This window comes from Lissotriton helveticus, chromosome 5_1 (assembly GCF_964261635.1).
Source record: "Lissotriton helveticus chromosome 5_1, aLisHel1.1, whole genome shotgun sequence".
Lineage (NCBI taxonomy): Eukaryota > Metazoa > Chordata > Amphibia > Caudata > Salamandridae > Lissotriton > Lissotriton helveticus.
In genome coordinates, this window is record NC_136065.1 from 1,659,482,357 (window position 1) to 1,659,506,191 (window position 23,835).

Sequence of the window (23,835 nt, forward strand, 5' to 3'; positions counted from 1 at the left end):
TATTCTAAAGTATGCAACTATAATTTAAAATATTTACATATTTAAAATATAAAAACTTAATTTGTAAAATTAAATGCTACGATTTGTGCATATTCGATGTGTTATATTATTCAGTCTTGCAAAATTTCAACTGATGTGTTAACTTATGTTTTGTAATTCTTCACTGCCCATTCATCTCTATATTCACAATAATCCACCCTCGGAAGTACGTCGTTCGCTGTCACGATGCCTGGCGGCCATTTTGCGTTGGTCACACATTTGTAGTAATGTCCCTCTTTGTACTGTTTCTATTTCAACTTTTGGGACGGGCTAGAACTGTGCGGTTTGTCACTTCGTAATGGCGGCGGCCGTAGCTGCCAGACTGGGTAAGGAGGGTTGTCGAGGGTGGAGGTGTTTCTCCCATTTCGAAGCTGTTGTTTCCCCCATTTCGAAGCTGTTTTTTCCCCCATTTCGAAGCTGATGTTTCTCGCAACAAACATTTTACCTGTTTCCTACATGCAGTGCCCACATCACACGTCAGAGAGTTATATTCACAGAAGGGTTATTTTATTGTAGGTTATCATTCTCTCTTCGTTACATAGGACTTCTCCTGCGCTCATGCATTTGTTCCCATTACGTTACATCTTTCGTCACATAGATTTCCACATTTTTCAAGAATTCAGTTCGAATATTTAGTTCGGAACTCCGACTCGAGAACCAAGGTCGTATTCATACATTTATGATGTGACTAAATAAATGGGTCGAAACACCTGTAGGCTGTTTTGGCTTTTTATGGAGCAGATCAATGAACTTTGACGACTGTATTTTCTAATTTTAATGTGTTAATTCTAAACTGAAAGTACCCAGGTACTACGTGCAGTCGATAGTGGTTGAAGATGTAAATTATTGTACATGTGATTATTCGAGAGTCCTATTTATGTGGTCCTTGTTTGATTTATTTGGACTGCCCAATTATGCGGCTCATTGGGAACGTTTGCGGTTGATTGAGAAGTCCTGTTGAAATATTAATAAAATAAACGTTGTAATGCCCAGAGGGAAACGGTCTAACGTAAAAATAACCTTTCCAACAATTTGCAATTCAATAGGTTACGCAAGTTTAAGCTATTGGCATTGTAAATGACAATGCCTTTTATTTATGTTTTTAAAAAAAAAATACCAATAAAAGGCATTGTTATTTGCAATGTCAATAGCTCAAAACTCACGTAACTGCGAGATCTATTGTCCTTTCCTGCAGTGGACCGATCTTACCCTTGCCTCGCCGCTGCAAATCATGTTACTCGCTTCGGTTACCTATGCTCATGCTAGACCACAAAGTTAATTTCATCCGGGTCACTAAACTGACGTATCAAGGCTCTGAGATAATTCAGATGTAGAAAGAGAACAAACCCCTGAGAATATCTCGTTGCCAGCGTGAGGTGTAATTTGTGAATCCAGATTTCAGATGTTATTTTCCAGAAGGCGGTTCTTCAATTTCTACTCATTTTCTGTACTTCCTTGCTAATCCACCCCTCGTTCAAGTTCCCTATTGATGACTGATTGGTTCACAGACTCCTTTATTAGGTCTCGCCTACGACGAATGCACTGAAAGCGCGTTCTCGCAAGCGAGATCTATAGTCGTCTCAGCAGTCTGAGACTGACGAAGGGAGACAAGACCTGGCCGCGCGCAGTGTTTCCCCATAGGATAACGTTGTGCGCGCGGCCAGGTCTTGTCTCCACAGCATGGCAGGAAAGGATTGGATCGCGTCGCACGCCTCTCTGGAATGCAGGGGAGTCTGCAGAGAGGCGCGCGGTGCTGATAAAAGCTTCCATGAGCGGCCCCCTCCTTCCTGTTGCGTTACCCGCACGCCGACATCTGTTTTCAATTATTGTGCCCAGATACGGGCGTGGTAATGGAAAACAGATCGCTCGCTGTGGCGAGCGCGCGCAGCACTTCTGGGCTTGTTTATTTTTTTACTTTAACAATTATTAACGTGCCCTTCACTGTGCGCTTCAGATACATAGTGAGCAAGACCCTTAGTTACTGTTTAACTGGTAGAAATTGCCGTTTCCGTTGCTCGCGTCATTCTCAGGAATTTGTTCCCAAGCGTAAAGTGACTGCCCTTCACTTCACAGAGCCCGGAGCATGCCGTGTCTGGGATTGCGCAATCTGTGCCCAAGAGCTGGGCCATCAGTCCGCGGCATGTTCAGTCAGTGCTTCCCATGCCTGGCATTGCTCATAGACACCCAGAAATGATGGATAGCAGCGCCTTCCCCTCCTCTCACATAGTGAAACTCCTGAAATGTGCGTCTAATTGTTCAGAGGTCACGCGACCGAGCATCTGCCTGAAAGACTTCTTTCACACACCCTACAGCCATTAGACACTGACTGACAGCTCATTGAAGCGCATGTCAAAGGGTGTTACCAACTGTAGGGCTCAGGTGTGAGGCCATCGTCGGATGCAGAGACTGGTACTTATGATGAAGAGTGCCAGCCAGGTGAGTGTGCGCACATTGCTGCTGTTCACAGCGAGTGTGGCTCTCCACACACATTCTGACAGCAGAGCATATGTGCACAAAATGCCTTGATGTGGGGATGAGTTGGTGACTCGTGTTTGTGACGTGACACAATAGTGCCTTGGAGAGGCTACCGCGTGCGTTTGGGCTGTGCAGACAACACTGCCAAATACACGGTCTTGCTTACACATGCGTATTTCGTATGTGTACACATGTTCCATGAAATATGTTACAGATGAAAACATTTGTTTCGGGTAGGTGCGCAGAGATTGCTATTCCTGATGACTGTGTGGGTAGAGTCAAGGCTGCTCTCCTTAGGTCTGTGACTCCGGTTGCCGTGGAGCTAATGGCGCCGTGCCGTGACGGTGCAGGGACGATGGCCAAGCAGGTTCTTGTCCTGACCGAGGCACCTGCCCTGGTGCAGCTGCTAGAGGTGCAGCCCTCCGAGCTGTTGCATTTTTCTGTAGAAGCTTTTCGGGGCATGACCCAGGGCAAACCGGAGGCACAGAGCTGTAGGGTAGTGTTAGATGGCATGCCATTTCTGCATATGTGCGTGGTGCCTGTCTGCAGTGTGTGTGTATGCAGGGCCTGTCTGCGGTGTATGTGTGCGGTGGCTGTCTGCAGTGTGTGCGTTTGCGTCAAGTAATCCGTATTAACTGTACAGACACAAATGAAACGAGATAAAAACACATTTTAAATACATCTTTATTGCTCAATCACGTTCTGAACTCCAGCATAGGTCTTTTGAGGTGCTGCAGCTCCACCTGCATCCCTAATTCCTGTGCCTATATCCGGATCATGTTGAAAATAATACTCCAAATATTACTTTTGCAAAAAGCTTAGACTCTCTTACAACTCTGCTCTTGAAAGTGTCGAGATTCACTCACAGCTATGTTCATGTGTGGAAGAGAAAAGTGTGTGACTGGATATGTACTCACAGTATCTCTTGTAGAGGCATAGGATGCCCATTCCTGCTGGCCCATAGTTCACAAATAAAAATCAGCATGTTCTTTTATTGCTACACAAAAACAGAGATCTCATTTTTCGTCTAGAAAATATCCCATTAGATACTACTCATCTTCCAAGTCCTTCTTTCGATCTGCGCCTATTTCGTTTTTTTTTTGTTGGTTTATTGTTTTTCTGTTTCTGCCTGTCTCCTCGGTCTCCATAGCTCCTGTCTCTCACACCTTTATTCTACCCAGGAACTACATATGTACCCTAACTCCACTCTGGCCTCCCAGCTCGTTTTCCTCCCAGGTTCTGCCCATTTTCTCTCTATTTTTTCTTTCACTGAATCTCTCATTGTTTCCCGCTTTTCTGTTGCAACTGCTTTGTGCCTGACCTCGCTCTGTTGCTTTCTCTTTCTGACCGTTTTCCTATTTGTCACTCATGCTTTTACTATGCTCATTTTATCCACTTAACTTTTAACATTTTACTGTTTTCCAGTGGCTTTTGGGCTTCATTTTTCTTCAATGTCGAACTATACATATTTATGTATTTTAATGTATACAGTGCAAACGTAGCTAGAAAGCAACGCTGCGCCATACAAGAGGGAATAGGCTAATTCTGTATCATGCACATAAAGGATTTCAGTAGGGACAAATACATGCAGATCAATGGGACGTTTCTTTAAATGAGGCGAATGGGCCTCAGAAGCGCCTCACTGCTGATATTGGGTGAGTTGCTCCTAGGACAGGTGGTTGCTGTTGTCCAGGCGCTAGATATTCAGCAGCATCCGGTCTCCAACCTCTAGGTTTAGGAACAGATCATGGGCTCAGCGAGGGAACAGCGTCCGAAGTGTGTTTAGACTAGCATTTGCAATACAATAGGTCTCACATTTGCGAGAGTTTAAGCTATTAGGTTTGTAAATGGCAATGCCTTTTATTTACGTTTTAAAACTCAAAACATAAATAAAAGGCATTGTCATTTACAATGCCAATAGCTCAAACTCATGTGAATGCGAGACCTATTGCATTGCAAATGCTTGTTAAAGTGTGGATAGATCCAGGTGCAGTGAAGACACTCGGGCTCGCATTACGAGCTCCACAGCGCGCTCTGCCAAAACTGCACAACTGGTGCTCACTGGAAACCTACCCCCAGATTCATCATTGTCATGTTTTGCGAGTCCTTAATAGCGATTTTTAAGGAATCGCTATTAAAGACTCGCAAAACGGGATTCATGTAGAAATCGCAATATTTTTTGCGATTTCTACTGCTTCCATGGGCCCATAGGAATGAATGGGGAGTCATTCCTTATTTGCGATTAGCAATTAGCGAATCGCAAATAAGGAAGCAATTTCAAGGGTGCCACCCTGTAGCACCCCTGAAATGGTAATGTACACTGGTGTTGCGCACACACATGTCCAAAGGACATGTGTGTGTGTAACATACAACTTAGAAAAATGCACTAAAGTGCATTTTTCTAAGTTTTCGCTATTTACCACGTAGTCAGACTTTGCGGTAAATAGCGGCCCCAGATTGCGGATTCGCAAATTTAAAATGGTTCATGAATTGCATTTAAGGAATCTCAAATTGAGATTCCTTAAATGCAATTATTCGCAATTTAGCGATTTTTGCATTTGGGATGGTGAATCCCAAATGCAAAAATAGCGCTTGCGAAGGGCCAGATTCTCAGAATCTGGCCCTTTGCGAGCCGTTTTGGGCTTGATGAATCTGGCTGCTAGACAGTTATTTGGGATTAATGTACATGATACTGTAACCACATCGAAAGAATAGAAAAGGTATTACATTATAGAGCAGATTGACTTTTGGGCGTGCACCTGATAGAATTTCTTAGTAGCTGCCAGAATACCCTAGAGTTAGGAGGTATGCATGCAAAGTTGCAAAGGAAAAATACAGAACTGCAGATTTGTTTGTGACTAATGTTACAGCTCACTACATTTACTTTTTAAAGCGATAAAACCAAGATGCCGTGTCTCTTTCCTTGGTTTCTCTTCCTTTCAGCAGTGTGACTTGGGTTATTAATACCAAAAAATAATCAGCACGCAAGGGATTGATTTCACTTTAAAACAAGTATCCACATGGAGTGTTACCTGTCCACTCACGCGTGGCTTTTTAAAGACAATAGCATGTTGCACTCTAGGAGCTGGGGGTTCAGTATTTTTACGGGCTGTTGACTACATACCGTCCTGATTTCATCGGAGGCGGTCGCTCCTCCAAGCTGCTCCCTGCCCTGAGAGAGTATCTGGTATCGTAGCGCCCACATCTTGACAAGACTTGTGCCTGCATTAAATCTATTTGTTTACCGCATTGTGCCAGTTCGAGTCAGAACGCTCGAATCTATTACCGCATTGTTGCGCTGCCCTGCCGAGTTAACAAGCGCTCATTAGCATACTACCGCGTCGCTAGTCTGAGAAAGCGCGCTGCAACAATATAATTTAGTGTGCTGCCTGGGTGGAATTTTCGGTGCCTGATTGTGAATACAGTCTGCGTTCTGTTGTTGATATTGTGCCCCAACCCGATAGCGCTGTTTGGCTGACTGCCATTTTGTATCCTGTTGTTGTTTTGTGCCTCCCTGCCCTGAACTCCGCCCCGCTCCCGCCCCCCAGCTGCTCCTCCCTCGCCCCTCCCCCTCTACTTTCCATTTATGACAGATGCCTTTCCGCGCAGCGTTCACGCGCAGCGGACGCGCCCCTTGCGCGCCGAAGGTGCGCCAAAGGTAAGCCCGTCTGCGCCCGTCCGTGCCTGGACCGCGCCCAGCGCCAGACCCCCTGGTCCCCGCCGCTACCAACCCTCTAGAGTCACATATGATGCCGCTACTCTCCTCGCCCTCAACCCCGGACGCACCCTACTATGCTGCGAAGCTTCCCCAGGACGTACCCACGGCCCATTCGCCTGCCTCTCCTGCAAGTTCAACTGCTTCAGGACCCTCACCAAACCCACTTCCTCCACACACAGCTCCGAACTCAACAGCCTGAAATGCATCCTACTGAACACCCGCTCGGTCCACAGACATGCAACAGAACTCTGGGACCTAATCGACACTGCGTCACCTGACATCGCCTTCCTTACTGAAACATGGATGAACGCATCTTCTGCCCCCGACATCGCCATAGCCATACCGGACACTTACAAGATCATTCGAAAAGACCGCACCAATCAAACTGGAGGAGGCATCGCCATCGTCCACAGAAACACCATCAAAATCACAACCAGCTCCGACGACAATCTTGCAACCGCCGAACATCTCCACTTTCAGATCCACACCGACCCCAGGACCACCCTTAGAGGCACCCTCATTTACAGGCCTCCAGGCACCCGATCTCAATTCAGCGACGACATCACAGACTTCGTCAGCCCGCACGCCCTCGCCTCCGAGAACTACATTCTTCTAGGAGACCTCAACTACCACCTTGAAAACATACTCGACAACAACACCACCACCCTTCTGGACAACCTGTCCAATCTTGGACTCAAACAACTTGTTGACACCCCCACTCACACAGCCGGACACACGCTCGACCCTATCTTCACCTCCAGCAAGCACATCTCCTTCGATCGCACTACAGCTCTCCACTGGACGGATCACAGCTGTGTTCACTTCAACTACAAAACCACCCTATCCCACAACCGTCCACAACCCATTCCCCGGAGAAAATGGAATAAAATTACCACCGACCAACTCCTCACATCACTCAACCAAAACCCTCCCACCCTAGCAATGGACCCAGACCAAGCGGCCACCAACCTCAGGCAATGGATTACCCACAGTGCGGACGAACTAGCACCCCTGAAAAAACACCAGTTGAAATCATCCAGCAAAAAGGCTCCCTGGTTCAATGATGACCTTAAAAAATCCAAGAAGACATGCCGCACCCTGGAGAAGAATTGGAGAAAAGAACCAACCCCAGACAATATGGCCTCCCTCAAGACAGCCACCCGCAAACACCACCAACTGATTCGATCCGCCAAGAAATCAGCATTCAAGGACCGTCTCGACAACAATTCTCATAACAGCAAGGAACTCTTCAATATCGTCAAAGAACTCACCAACCCTTCCGCAGCATCCAACGACATCACTAACTCCCAAGACCTCTGCGATGCACTATCCTCCTTCTTCTACAACAAAATTGCCGACATACACAACAGCTTCAAGAATACTCCCAGTGACCAACCCGCCCCACCCCCTTCAAATCCCACCCCTCCAACTAACAACCTCAGCTCCTGGAACCCAATCACCATTGAAGACACCATTCGCCTCATGAACTCAATCCACTCTGGCTCGCCTTCTGACCCCTGTCCCCACTACATCTTCAACAAAGCTGACTCCATCATCGCTCCCCAACTCCGCGATGTCATCAACTGCTCTTTCAACTCTGCCACCTTTCCAGAAATCTGGAAACACGCCGAACTCAGCGCCCTTCTGAAAAAACCCACAGCAGACCCCTCAGAACTGAAAAACTACCGACCCATATCCCTCCTCCCTTTCCCGGCCAAAGTCATCGAGAAAGCTGTCAACAGCCAACTCGCCGCCTTCCTTGAATCCAACAACTCCCTGGATCCCTCACAGAACGGCTTTCGAGCCAAACACAGCACCGAAACCGCCCTCATTGCGGCGACCGACGACATCCGAGCACTCCTAGACAACGGAGAAACAGTGGCCCTCATTCTACTCGACCCCTCCGCCGCCTTCGACACTGTCTGTCACAGCACCCTCATACAACGCCTCAACAACATCGGCATACAAGGAAAAGCCTTGGACTGGATCATCTCTTTCCTAGCTGGGAGAACCCAGAGAGTCCGACTCCCCCCATTCTACTCAGAGCCCACCGAAGTCATCTGCAGCGTACCTCAAGGTTCCTCACTCAGTCCCACCCTCTTCAACGTCTACATGAGTCCTCTCGCCTCCATCGCACGTCAACACAACCTCAACATCCTCTCCTACGCCGACGACACCCAGCTAATCCTTTCCCTCACCAAAGACCCCAACACCGCCAAAACCAATCTTCACGAAGGTATGAAAGAAGTAGCCGAATGGATGAAACAGAGCCGCCTAAAACTCAACTCAGACAAAACGGAGGTGCTCATCCTAGGATCCTCCCCCTCAGCTTGGGACGACTCTTGGTGGCCTTCCGCTTTGGGATCAGCACCCACACCCACAGACCATGCACGTAACCTTGGCTTCATTCTAGACTCCTCTCTCTCAATGTCCAGACAAGTCAACGCCGTATCGTTCTCCTGCTTCAACGTCCTTCGCATTCTCAAAAAGATCTTCCGCTGGATCCCCCTCGAGACAAGAAAGACTGTCACCCATGCACTGGTCACGAGTCGACTAGACTATGGCAACACACTTTACGCCGGAATTACAACAAAATTGCAGAAAAAGCTCCAGCGTATCCAAAACGCGTCAGCGAGACTCATATTAGACATCCCGCGCCAAGAGCACATCACTGGACACCTAAAAAACCTCCACTGGCTTCCCGTCAACAAGAGAATTACTTTCCGCCTTCTTACCCACGCACACAAGGCCCTTTATAATCTGGGACCCGAATGCCTCAACACCCGACTGTCCTTCTACATTCCCACCCGCCAACTAAGATCATCCAATCAAGCCCTCGCTGCAGTCCCGCGCATCCGTAAAACCACCATGGGTGGCAGATCATTCTCCTTCCTGGCTGCCAAGACCTGGAACTCACTCCCCACCCACCTCCGCCTTACTCAGAACCACATCTCCTTCAGAAAAGAACTGAAAACCTGGCTATTCGACAAATAGTGAACCCCTCCCTCTAGCGCCTTGAGACCCTCTGGGTGAGTAGTGCGCTATATAAATGCCCGAACTTGAACTATACCCTGGCTAGAGGTGTCGCACCTGACGGTTTCGATTAGAATACTTTAAACTTTTTACTTTAAGGAACAGCAGTGGGGGTGCTGTGCATTTTAAAGTGGGAAGGTTCTTAAAAAAACAGCAAACATAGAAGCCTATGGCTAACTTTTGTGACAAAATAATAGAAGCACACAGAAGGCACTCCTGTTGAGCCCCAGGTGGAAGGCCATATTAAGAAGAGCACATGTCCTCAGCCTCGAGTAGCTCAGAGAACTGCGCCTGTGACAAGGCCTGGTCGCCCCCTCCTGCTCCTGCTGACGCCGCTTCAGCCTGCTCCTGCCTGCCTGACTGCCTGCCGCTTCCCGAGCGACCCAGCCGCCGCTGAGCCGCCCGCCTGCACAAGACTTTCCCTCCGCTGCCTACCTGCGGCCCCGCCAGCCCATTCGCCGCCCGCTCCCGCCACCCAGCTGACCCGCCCTCCTGGCTCCTTACTTATGACCCCCACGCGCAGCGATTGTGCGCCAAAGGCAAGCCCGTCTGCGCCCGTCCGTGCCTGGCCCGCGCCCAGCGCCAGGACCCCTGGCCCCCATCGATGCAAGACGACCCGACAGACCTACGACGCCGCCGCCCTCAACGCACTCAATGCCGGCTGGAACCCCGCTTGCTGCCGGGCCACCCTGAAATGCACCCACGGACCCATCACCTGCAAAACCTGCAAGTTCACCTGCCTCCGAGCCGGCACCTCACCCGCCAAGCACCAGCAGCAACCACCTCAAATGCATCCTGCTCAACACCCGCTCCGTCCACAGACACGCCGTGGAACTCTGGAACCTCCTCGACACAACATCACCAGCCATCGCTTTCCTCACGGAAACCTGGATGAACGTCTCCTCAGCCCCCGACATCGCCATCTCCATCCCGGACGGGTACAAGATCATCAGGAGGGACCGCGTCAACCAGACCGGAGGAGGCATCGCCATCGTCCACAAGAACACCATCCGCATCACGACCGACTCCAACGACACCTTCGCCGCCGCCGAGCACCTCCACTTCCAGATACACACCGACCCAAAGACGACCCTCAGAGGCACCCTCGTCTACAGACCCCCGGGACCACGCACACAATTCAGCGAAGACATCACGGACTTCATCAGCCCGCACGCCCTCCCCTCCGCCGACTACATCCTCCTAGGGGACCTCAACTTCCACCTGGAGAACAACAAGGACCGCAACACCACCGCCCTGCTGGACAACCTCGCCAACCTCGGACTCAAGCAACTGGTCAACACCCCCACCCACTACGCCGGCCACACGCTTGATCCCGTCTTCTCATCCAGCAAGCACATCACCTTCAGCCACTCCACCGGACCGACCACAGCTGCGTCCACTTCAGCTTCAGAAGAACCACGACCCACCACCGCCCGGAACAGGTGCCTCACAGAAGCTGGAGCAAGATCACCGCCGACCAGCTCACCACCTCCCTCAACCAGAACCCACCCGCCAGCACAACGGACCCCATCGAAGCAGCCCGCAACATCACGCAGTGGCTGACCGCCTGCGCCGACGACCTCGCACCACTGAAGAACCCTCCCAGCAGACCCAGAAGCAAGAAGGCCTCCTGGTTCACCGACGAACTCAAGGACTCCAAGAAGAACTGCCGCACCCTCGAGAGAGCCTGGCTCCGGGACCAGACCACAGACAACATGACCGCCCTCAAACACGCCACCCGCAAGCACCACCAGCTTATCCGCACCACCAAGAAGAAATCACTGAAGGAACGACTGGACAAAAACACCCACGACAGCAAGGAACTCTTCAGCATCGTCAAGGAGTTCTCCAACCCCAGCACCGGCAACAACGACATCACTCCTTCACAAGATCTCTGCGACTCCCTCGCCTTGTTCTTCCACCGCAAGATCGCCGACATCCACAACAGCTTCGGCGCGCCATCCACGCACCCAACCGTCGAACCAACGCCCCCCACCGCCACCCTCCGCACCTGGACCACAGTGACCACCGAAGACACAGCCAGCACGAAGAACACCATCCACTCCGGATCTCCAACCGACCCCTGCCCCCACCACGTCTTCAACAAGGCCGACTCCACCATCGCACCCCAACTCCGGAACATCATCAACACCTCCTTCAACACCGCCACCTTCCCGGAGAGCTGGAAGCACGCCAAGCTCAGCCTCCCTACTGAAGAAATCAACAGCGGACACCACCAACCTCAAGAACTTCCGCCCCATCTCGCTCCTCCCTTTTCCTGCTAAAGTCATCGAGAAGATCGTCAACAGACAGCTTGCCGCCTTCCTCGAGACGAACGGATCCCTCGACCCCCTCGCAGTCCGGTTTCAGAGCCAACCACAGCACCGAGACCGCCCTCATCGCAGCCACCGACGACATCCGAGCCCTGCTCGACAACGGGGAAACAGCGGCACTCATCCTCCTGGACCTCTCTGCAGCGTTCGACACTGTCTGCCACCGCACCCTAGTTCAACGCCTCAGCAACATCGACATCCAAGAGAAGGCACTGGAGTGGATCACCTCGTTCCTCGCCGGAAGAACACAGAGAGTCTGCCTCCCCCCCCCCCCCCCGTTTCGATCTGAGGCCACCGAAGTCATCTGCGGCGTACCACAAGGATCATCACTCAGCCCCACCCTCTTCAACGTCTACATGAGACCTCTTGCAGCCATCGCACGCCAACACAACCTCAACATCATCTCCTACGCCGACGACACCCAACTGATCCTCTCCCTCACCAGAGACCCCGACACCGCCAGAACCTGCCTACACGAAGGGATGAAAGAGGTCGCCGAGTGGATGAAGAACAGCCGCCTGAAACTGAACTCAGACAAGACGGAAGTCCTCATCCTGGGACCATCGCCCTCCGCCTGGGACGACTCCTGGTGGCCCCCCGCCCTGGGCACCACTCCCAAGCCAACAGACCACGCACGCAACCTGGGCTTCATCCTGGACTCCTCCCTCTCGATGACCAGACAAGTCAACGCCGTCTCCTCATCATGCTTTCACACCCTACGCATGCTCCACAAGATCTTCCGATGGATCCCGACCGAAACCAGGAAGACGGTCACCCAGGCACTCGTCACCAGCCGACTGGACTACGGAAACACCCTCTACGCCGGTACCACAGCCAAGCTACAGAAAAGACTCCAACGCATCCAGAACGCCTCCGCCGACTCATCCTGGACATCCCCCGACGCAGCCACATCTCCGGCTGACTGAGGGACCTGCACTGGCTCCCCGTCAACAAGAGGATTGTGAGAAGTTGGCCTGGTATATCATGCTCACTAGTTCTAGTGATCACCTTGTACCATGCCAAGCAACCCTTATGGTGGAGGTTGTAAAGTCAACCTTATAGACAAGCTATCCATGGGGTAGCATGGACTAAGCAGTCTTAGGCTAAACTCTGTAAAGGCATGTGAAGCAAGCTGTTTTACCATACACAATTCCCTTGAATACCAAATGAAAGGACACCACATAGATATATATTGAAAATATATATAGATTTATTTCTACAAATATACCCTATACTCTTTATGAGCACAGAAGCAAATGCGTTAAAACAAAACACAGTTTAAATATACAAAAGTTGCACAATTTTGGATGAGCCCTAGGGGCCACCTAAACCATATACTAAAATAGTGGTATAAGAACCACTATGGGGAAAGTGAAGAGGCCTAGGGCCTGGGGAATCGCTGGAGCTGTTCGGGACTAGCAGTGATGAAGTCGGGAAAGGCCCGCGGGACTCGGGTGCAGCGCTTAAAGCGCACGCATGCACCAATGCAATGTCAATGGTGCGTAAAAGTTAAGAAGTTGGTGTTTTAGGAACCTTCCGATGGACCTACAAGGATAAAACTTTAGACACAGGCACTAGAGGTGTATACCAGTGTGGGAACACCGGCGTTGCTGAGTTACCTCACCCACAGGAAGCGGGTGCACAGGTGCGAAGTAGTGTCGGGTTTCGTCACGCAGGTCGATGGTGCTTGGAGCTGAAGATGCTGCAGGCGGGTCGTCAAGAAGAGTTCTGGTGGATCCAAGGGTGGATCTGAAGAGGTGAAGACCTTAAAGCAGAGGGGACAATGTTCAAAGTCACTAGCCAGTGACTACCGTGGAACCAGGAAGGAACCAGGCAATGTCGGGTGCAAACAGGCGATGAGGTGAAGATTGTCTCTGCAGCCACGTGGACACGAAGAGGTCAAGGACGTCCAGGCATTGGTCACGAGCTGTCCCACGAAGGCTCTCGCTGATGGCGGTGTCGGCAACTTGATTGGAGCAAACAGGCCTTGGCTAAAGCAAGCCAAGCAGGAATCGATTCAAGCTTCTCACTCGGACCAGCAAGGTCAGAGCGGGTGCTCCTTTTCAGGGGAGCAAGGGCCAGTCTGGAGCAACCAGACCAGCGGTGTAAGTCGTAGTTTTCGTCGCCAAGATGGCCGCTAGCCACGTAGCAAGTGTCCGGGATGGCGCGTCGAGTGGCACAGTGCAAAAGGGCCTCACGCAGATCGTGGAGATGCTGGGGGGCTGATCTTCGGTGCAAGGGCTGCTCGAGGTTGGGGCTTCTCAAACCCCAAAGCACAGCGTCGAAGGTGCCTCGGGTGCTGCGCAGTCAGCTTCTCGGGGGTCTTTCAAGAGGTCCGGTCCCACGTCTCTCGGTGCCTCCACGGGTCCCTTCTTTGCAGGGACTGTGGATCGGGCTGTGAGATGTCTGGGAGTCTGGGTCTTGTCAGGCTCTGGGCTCGGGCTCCGGCGGGAGGCGGCGGCAAAGCAGACGTCGAGTTGCTGGTTGGTGCCTGTATTCACAGGGTGGTCACTCCTTGGCCACAAGGGAGAGTCTCTTCAGTCTTCTGTGCAGCAGAATGTCGAAGTCCAGTTTTCTTCTTAGTTTCAAGTCGAGTTCAGGATGATCTGAAGTCTCAGGACACAGCTCCTACTCTTATTCCAATTCTAGGTGCCGGATCACCTGCTAGGTCCCTCCTCTGGGTGGGACCAGGAAGGGGGGCAGTTACACCCCCTTTCCTTTGTCCAGCTTCGCGCCAGGACTGGGGCTGGGAAGCCCCAGCACCGGTTTGAACTGGCAAATGCACGGGGACACCTTGTGTGCCCCAGGCATGTCTGATTCTATTCAGCCCTGTCCTACCCAATACACAAAATCCTGTCTGGGGTGGTGCTAGCACCTCCCAAGGCAGGAAACCCTTTGTCCAAGCTGCCCTCGCTGGAAGGACTCCCAGCAGCAGGAGGTCAGACTTGTGTCTGTGGTGGCAGCATCCATTTTGTGATGCTGGGGTTCAGGTTAGGTACATGTCGTGTCCCTCTAGAAGGGTGGAATGCTACCCCCGTCGCCAGAACTGGCGAGGGGGTAGTATTTCAATTCGTATGACACCTTACTCGACATGTTTTGATAAAGCCAAACCAAAGATAGCATTTAACCGCGAGGATTATAATGCACTTAAGAGCATATGGTATGGCAGTATCATGAAACCGCTAAAGGACATGGTTCCGAAAGCTGCAGACAGGCTCAGCTCATGCCAGAGCACCATCTCACATATTTCCAAGCACTCTGCCTCCAGGATTGATGGGGCCTTCCATAGGAGTGGCTGATAGGAACATATGTGTCCATTTTAGGTTAGGTATAGGCATACTACACCTAAGTAAGGGGTGGTTACACCGACTTACCCCAGCTGAGTGATCAGCCAGTTGTGTCAAATATGGAGGCCAGGCCAGGGGTGGCACAATACGTGCTGCAGCCCCTGGTAGGCCTTGGAACCACCTATGCCCTGGGTACCTGGGTACTCTGTTACAGGGGCCAATAAGGTGAACCAGTTCCAATTTCATAATGCACCTAAAGTGCATTGGCATCAATTTAGAGAGAGAACAGCAGGCTGTGGGTCTGATTAGCAGGCCCACAGCCACATTAAGTCATAAACCAGTGAAGCAAAAAACAAAAATTTGGGGTGACCATAGGATAGCAGACCTTTACAGAGTTTAGCCTAAGACTGCTTAGTCCATGCTACCCCTAGGATAGCTTGTCTATAAGGTTGACTTTACAACCTCCACCATAAGGGTTGCTTGGCATGGTACAAGGGGATCACTAGAACTAGTGAGCATCATATACCAGGCCAACTTCTCACAAGGATCCCGTTCAGGCTCCTCACCCACGCACACAAGTCTCTCCACGACCTGGGCCCCAAGTACCTCAACGACCGCCTGACCTTCTACACGCCCACCCGTCAGCTACGATCTACTAGCCTCGCCCTCGCCGCCGTACCACGCATCCGAAGAGCCACCGCCGGAGGAAAATCCTTCTCCTACCTGGCGGCCAAGACATGGAACTCCCTCCCCATCCACCTTCGGCTGACACAGGATCATCTCGCCTTCAGGAGACAACTCAAGACCTGGCTGTTCGAGCAGTAGCGGACCCCTTCCCCCAAGCGCCTTGAGACCCTTCCGGCTGAGTAGTGCGCTATACAAGTGCTATGATTGATTGATTGATTGAGAGAAACTCCAAGTCTTAACATGGGCCAGGACCCATTTCTAGTACTTAATCGTGTTAAAGGAACAATGCACTGGCGTGAAAGTGAGCTCATTGTCATATACTAAAGTTAGAATAGTAATGCATTGAGAAAAAAGCTGCCCTTGTACAGCAAATGCTGAACCCACAGTGCACCCAGAGACCCATCTCTCTCTCTCTACCCTGTGCCTGCAGGCTCAGGGAGGGGGTGGGTGGAACGTCACAACCGAGGCTCGTCTGTGCTGAAATTCCAGAGGTGGGTGGGAGACGAGGGGGAAGTGCTCAGAACAGCTAGTCTGCTTCATGGCTGTACTGAAGAATTTTCTTATCTGCTTGTTAACTAAACAAGCAGATAAGAAAAGAAAGTCTTCACGACAGTCACAAAGCAGGCTTCCATGTCCGGAGGGGATGTACGAAAAGCGGACATGGTGGCACCCAAAAACCCTCTTTTCCAATGGGAAGCCAGCATTTACCATAAACGCTGACGCTACCCAATGGAAAAGAGGGGCTGGGTTACAGTCCCTTTTACAAATATTGTAGATCTTGTCTCGCCAAGACCTGAGATTTTTTTTTTTTTAAGTGGGCATGCACAGAGGAAAGGTTCTTCCAAAATATATATATATATATATATATATATATACGGATAATAAGGATGTTTGGCATACATTGAAGAATGAAAGAGCCCGACTTTAAGCGATAAAATATTTTCTCGTTGTTTACCGAAGATGCACGTGGATTATGTATGTATGTGGTGTGTCTGCATCTTATTGCTTGGGTTCCTTTGTGACCGATTTAGGAGATACCTTAAAACTGTTTATTACTTTAAAGACATTCCTTTGAGGACTGGGATTACTGGCAATTTCCTTTTTGACGAACTATGAAGTATAGTGTGTAATTGTACTAATTTCAGGTGGCTCTTGGTCAGTCTGAAGGCATATAAATCTTGTTCAGATATATCAGCTTCTAAGTATAAGATGTTTCTCAGGGTGAAGTTCAAGCAAAGTCTACAGAGGAAACTCCTAAGAGAATGGTTTTACAAAAGTGCAACCACACCGACATGAGGTCAGCTGGGCAATCCTGTCTTCCAGCTCTGGTCCTGGATTACAGAGGAACAAAACCAAGCATGGTATAGGAAAAGAGCAGGCACAATATGGTTTTGGTGGCCCATAACCCAGTGGCCTTTCTCTTGAATCTAGGCACCACGATTACTATCGTTTCACCAAAATAGTCTGCTAATTAGATTAAATATGCACTTCCGAGGTACGATCTAAAGGCGCCAACTGTAGGGCAGTAGTACGGTCTTTGTAACCAAATAAAGGAAATGCAGCCCTCTGTGATTTGGTACAGGGAGACATGATTGGGATTGCTGGACAGAGGAGGGTATCGTTCCTGCATGGTTGACAAATTGTTGTAATCCTAAGAGGTAAGAGAACATAGCAGGGTAGCGGACCTTTCTGCCACCCTCGTTGGTGGCCAGAAGCTAGTTTGGTTTTCTTTGTGCTTTATAATTTTTTCCATAATGCAACCGTTCACACTGCCTTCCTCCTGCGTTGGAGGTGTTTATTGGTCCCTTTGCCCCCACACGTTTTTGCTACATGTGGGTAAAGTAAGCTGCAACACCTGGCCCAATTGGGGGAGGTTAAACTGTTCCTTCTGCATAACCAAGTGCAGCATGCTAACCCGAGCCAGGGGCGGTAGTATTGTTTTCCGCTGTCATTCCTTGCACAAAGGAAGGTTATGGGGGAGTCCTATGCGCAACAGGCTAAAAGTGCCACACCTTCAAACCTTTGCTAAAAGCAAAAAGAGACTAACCGCTTCCCAGAGACCTTGAAAGCGATTTTCAGAGTTTCTGGCTCAAATATGAAGAGGAGCGCCCTTTCATACGAGTCATGTGGAAACTAGGCACATTGAGCAGGGTGCGTTTCATAGATCAAGAAAGATGATAGTGGCACCAAATCCTAAATATACCATGGTCCAGTTCCTATTTTAGCCTTGAATATATAGTATAAAGCTTTGAACTTTTGCACTTAGGAATCGTGAGTCAGCAAAGCTAGCAAGAATGTTGGTGGCTGAGGAAGTCTTTGGAAGCTGATAGAGTAACCTTGCCGCTGCGTTTTGCACCAGCTGCAGCCGGCGGGTTGTAGCTTTATCGACTCCCACATACAGCACATTGCCGTAGTGCAGTTTGGATATGATTACAGCCTGGATCACAGTCCTTTTAGCGGGAGCAAGGATCACCCAAATGATCTTTTTTAGCCATTTGAGTACCGCAAAACAAGTGGCAGTCACCTTAGCCACTTAGGCTTCATAAAAAAAATTGTCATCCAAGCAGAATCCCAGACTTTTAACTTTCTGAGATGGGGTGGGCAGTGTCCCTAGGGAGTCGGGCCTGTGATGTTGGCCCCAGAGAGAGGAGTTTTCCCCCCAGAATCATTACCTCAGTTTTGTCGCCCTTGAGCTTGAGAGAGTTTTTGTTCATCAATGGGGAGATGCGACTCGGGCCCAGACTTAAGTCTGAAGCTGCATGGTTCTGTTAAAATGACAAAGTAAAAAGATGATCTTGGTGGCCTCTGCATAAGAGAAGAGTGTGAAACCACACCTCTCCACTTCATCCACCAGAGGGCGGACTTAAATGTTAAATAGCAATGGGCTAACACAGAACCTTTGGGGAGACTCCGGACATTAAGGCTTGTGTCTCAGATCTGGCATTAGAGGAAAAGATTTGAAACGTATGGTCTGTTAGAAATGATCTGAGCAAGGCTGAGCCTTCAAGGCCCCGTAGAATCATTCTCTCCTCCAAGATGAAATGAGACACAGTATCGAAGGCTGCACTAAGGCCTAACAAAATCAATATGCTGTCTCAGATGCTCGGTAACACCCAAAAGGGCGGATTCCATACTGTGTTCAGCCCTAAATCCAGACTGAGAATTGTGAAGAAACTTCTCCCTAAACCAATTGCAACAGAACCAAAATAATTATTCTTTTGCTTTCTTCCTTGTTATAAATTCTGTACGTGAGTGTCTTATGCTACGCTAAAAATATGATAATGTATGTGGCATTTTGTGCTAGGGTTGCCTTGTTCACTCAAATAAAAAAAACTTCCTTAAAAAAATTGCATTTCTGAGTAATTGTATCTTGACCACAGCAACAATGAACATACAAGAAATGGTAATCAGTCTCCTTCTGCTCACTGTGAATGAACCAAATTGGATTTAATTTTTTAGGAACACCATGCCAAAATCACAAAAAACCTAAAGCCAACCACCTGCCATGACAAATCCACTCCAGCTCCAATCATTAAAAATATTTCCAGTCGCCGCCTCGAGTTCGTAGTTCAAACTACGAACTCGAGGCGGCGACCGGATAGAAGCGAGATGTAACGACCACTTAAGGTGAATACAGATATCACTAATAAAGGATGTGAATTTTGGCATCTCATAATCACGTTTTCCACCGAATACAAGTTTGAAAGAAAATCTACCAGACTATTTTAAAATAAGGATTCTTTTTAGCTAATTGAAGACTGGTTCATATTTATAAAGCCCTGGAATGCATACTCTGTGAGATAATTTTGACAATTTTTCGCCCTGAAGAAGTCCTTCGGACGAAACGCGTTGGCTACTTATGTGTGAAGATTTGGAATAAAAACAAGAAAGAATACCTCATGGCCTACTGATATTATTAATTTGATTACTATTGCCATTATACATTGTGTGGTGTGCTGAACCATTGTGTTGAACTGTATACAGTGCTTTAGGGCATTGACTTTGGAAGCATAGGGGTATATGGCTTCAGGTTTTTGGCACCCACAAATACAACCAGACCAGTATAGAGTAGAAGGAGTGCAGTTAAGTGTCTTACCCTATACCCCTGTTTTTGTTTTGCTAATTGTCACTTGTGGTGTGCGTAGGGGTATAATATTTCCTTCTATGCTTTTGAACTTGTATTTGAAGCCACTGAGAGATCTGTGTGGGAAATTGGCCAGAGTGCCAAGGACACCCTCAACTATGGGGAAATAAACTCTAGCCAACATTTGCTGACTGTTAAGGTTGTTTGAAAATCTCTTCAGACTCAACACCAAGAAAACTGATTTCATTCTTATTCAGAGGCACCATTAATAAAATATTTAATAAGAAATAGCAGAATGAATTACAGTATGACTGCTTCTTTTAGAAATGGAGTAAAGTTAGTATATCTGATCACTCCCTCGTCCTTAAAATGGACCACACTGAAACACCAGCGAAAATAACACTACTTTCCCTTAACAAAAAAAGAGACATCTTCCCTGACATTAACTTATTTTTGCCTAGTGGTCAAAGTTTTAGTATGGGAATGCTGCCTTCAAAGAGTCTCCACACTTTCTCTTATTTTTATCATGCTTTCCATGGCAGATTGGTGTTGGGTACCGGAATATTTGATCATATCACTAAAGTACTACCTACAAGAACCTCAGTGACTACACCCTGAGGCCAAAATGAAGTTTACACTGGCCAGAATAATGTTCAATCCTATTCACAATGCCACCTCCTATTACCTTCATCGCATCCTACAATTATTAGAAGGAAATAAACGCCTAGAAATAAACATGCACTCGGGCTTAAATTTAAGAAAAAATGAAAGCCCACGCAGGTGTCAAGAAGACCTTTTCATATTTAGAAAAATTCAGAAAACATTCCTATTCAAATGCCGCTTTAGTAGGAACCAGTAAGCTCCGGGACATTCAATACTGTCTTTTTGCTTTTGGGTCATGAAGCTACCCTCTATCCACTACTCTTGTAACTCAATGACGTGCTGCACTCTCCTCTTACACCCTCCACTATGTCCCTTATCATCCTCCTTTCCGCCAGCACCACTAGAGACTTAAGTCCCCATCACCTCTGCCTTCAAAGTCAGAACAGCCTATAAGAAAGAATATTCTAACTGCCCAAGTAAACTGTTTTAGCAAGCATTTAAATGAGACCAAACGCAGACCTGTAAATTTTTTCCAAATGTTTAACCAGTTATATACACACAACTGACTAAACAAAAAATCAAAACAGACAAATGTGACAAGCCTGCCAACAAAATGAATTCTATCAGATCGGAGTTTTGCTCATCTAATACAAAAATCTTGATGACCAAGAAAGCAAATGCATCATTGATCAATTTCAATCCATTATTTTAGGATTGAGACAAAAACTTAACACGAAGCCCTGATGTGAAACCAACTCAGTTCCTCCAGCTCTAGCATAAAAAAATAAGTCCTACAAAGATACCAGATATACTAGAATTCATCAACTTATCTTATCCCTTGAACAAGTCACAGTACTGCGTCCCTTAAAAATTGGAAATTTCAGACATCTGCTCAAAACTGTCAGCGGATCAGAATCGCTTGGACATGTTTTCTTTCTATTTCAGGGCTAGACTTTTTCATGAATCTCTTAAAAGCAGTAATGCCTCTCCGCTCAAACAACTGTTTGAAGTGTACCACCTCCTTGGTGAGTTTCAATCAGGTTTAAACTCGAATTATTACACCAAAACCTCCAGGGCAACTGTGTTGGATGACACCCTAATTTATTTTCGATGAAGCCAAGAACTACTTCTTAATTCTATTAGGCTTACAGCTCTGTCTTTGACATGGTAGATCATGAAATCCTCCTACGTACATTCAGAGAGTCTTATGTTAGTTGGAATGCTATGTCTCGAAGAAATTTAAGTCTGTACAAGTTGACAAAGCTGTCCATGTAACATGCAGTGTAGTTCAAAGCTCAATAGTGGCACTGATAATATTCAAGATATACATTTCCCATGTGGAATCCTATCAATAGAACTGGAGATAATACCATTCAATCTTGTCTTCCTGTCTACACAAAATACAAGAAGGCTGAAAGGTAAACACTTAAACCTTCATGACCTTAAAATGGAACTTCCACTTCCCTCACCAAACCCAGTTTTCCACATGAATGTGAACTGGAACAATGCAGTCCAGTTAGATGGTTTCATCCTCAAATTGCCACCTCTCTAGCTTTGTACTAGACCAAACATAATTTCAATCCATTATTGTAGGATTTAGACAAAGAGGCTTAACAGCACTTAACAGACTTAACTCCTGTGAAACCAAACCAATTCCTCAAGCTCTAGCATAACAACAATCTGTCATACAAAGATACCAGATATACTAGAATTCATCAACTCCTCTCATCCCTTGAACAAGTCACAGTTCTGGGCCCCTTAAAAATTGGAATTGTCTTAATATCATTACTTGTGCTGATCAGACCATGTTGCAAAGATGTTTTGTCCTTCAACGCATGTGTTGACCTTGTGCTTAGCGACAATGAGAACTATCCATAGTTTGTTCAGTTATTTGTAACCTACTTTGCATTTTTTGAAAGCACTGTGCATGGAAATCAGAAATCTAATTATTGATCAACCCTAAGAACAGCTCAGATGCATCTTTGTTTTAGGACAACAGCACTTTTTCATCCACTGTGCTGATTTGTGACAGTTATCTGTGTTCCAGATTAAACCAATATTGTGGGCGACAAAATAGTGGTGGTGGTGGTGGTGTTGTAAAGACGTTTAATCTATTATCCTGTAATAAAGCTGCACACAGGCAATTCCATTTTCTGTTCAGTTGTGACTGAAAATTTGATGATTGTGACTAAATGTTTTCAAAATAGTAACAAGGGCTCTGTCTTCCTAATAGATATCTTGATCTTAATACTGAAGCCCTTTACACTCTTTACGGTTCTGTCCTCATTGCAGACGCATGTCACTAGAGAAGCTGCGTCATGACGAGAGATCTTCTTCTAGTTATGGAAGTTCCTGACATCATTGCTGAGAGTCCTTACATTGTTACACAGTTTCATGTCAGGATTAGAGAAGGTGCATAGAAAAGAGTTGTATCTCAATTGAGTGGTGTCATTTCCTTCTCACACATTTTCGTCTTATCACCAGGGTGCACTCTGAGTGTGTCATACCTACTATTTCATTTCCTCTTCTAACTGATGCTGTCCTCTGTTCCTCAGGCTTCAGGCTCAGTGGAACACTCTCAGCGCGAACTATTCACTGCAGTGCTTTGAACCAAGCTGGACAAGAATGGAGAGTAAAGTAAGAAAATATTTCTGGGTCTTCAGCTTCTTTACATTTCAGGAAATTTCTTTCCAGCCTCTTGAGGTTTATACATCTTTCTCTGTTATCCCTTTCAAGATCCCAGTCCTGCATTTCATGCCTTTAAATCCCCTACTTTCTATCTCCCATCTCTTTAAAACCCATGTTGTTTGCTTGTGCCTCTCCGGCTCCTCACCCTCTGCTCCTGCTCTTTTAAATCCATAACTCGTTTTCTTGCCTTTAATGAGCTTAGGTCTTTCTCTCCTCCTTTGCCCCTCTCTATTTCTCTTTCTTGTGCCTCTCTAAAACTTGGACTCTGTTTATTATGTCTCTTTTCCTCCTAGCCACTTCAAAGGTAGTCTCTAGATCTCAATCTCTTTATCTGTGATATTTCTCAAGCCAAAGCCATGTATGTCCTACCTTACTTGATCCCTAGTTCTAAATCTCCTACCATTATAGATTCCAGGGTCGTCTTCTCTCCCTTTATTTGGAGCCTTCTGTTTAAAGGCCTTTCTGTATCCCTGGTTCTCCCTTGCATGCTTTTCTAGATCTAAAACATTTGTGTTGCTTAACTAGACTTATGCCCCTTCTAACCTACTGCTGTATTTCAGGTCCTTGTTTTCTTGCTTTTCTATATCCCCTAACCTTCATCAACGTTCGGTGGCCTGCCTGTAAATATTGTGGCACATTTGCCACTTATTTCTAGACCCAGATCCCTCTCAGTTGCTTGTTTAAATCCCAGACCTTTAAAGAAACATGAGGAATGAAATTGTGTAAAACCCTTGATTCTTTTTCTGTAGACATGGCCTAGCTGCTGGTGGAACACAATATGGACCTCTCACAGATCTTCCTGATTGGTCCTTCGTAGGTGAGTACCATGGCCTTCAGTCTGTTGTTCTTGTAAACATTTACACAGTGCATTAATATGCATGTAAGTCT

The 23,835-nt window shown here is 47.7% G+C and overlaps 1 protein-coding gene across 1 annotated transcript in view; it reads left to right on the forward strand.

Annotated features, from left to right (window-relative positions):
* Window positions 1–255: 255 nt before the first annotated feature.
* MRPL52 (mitochondrial ribosomal protein L52) overlaps window positions 256–23,835 on the forward strand; it is a 43,004-nt gene continuing 19,424 nt past the window's right edge. Inside the window, exons 1-3 of the mRNA XM_078641343.1 lie at window positions 256–365; window positions 22,815–22,896; window positions 23,697–23,764. Of these exons, the coding sequence (XP_078497469.1) occupies window positions 338–365; window positions 22,815–22,896; window positions 23,697–23,764 (178 nt within the window). The 5' untranslated portion in view covers window positions 256–337. The remainder of the gene's footprint in view (window positions 366–22,814; window positions 22,897–23,696; window positions 23,765–23,835) is intronic.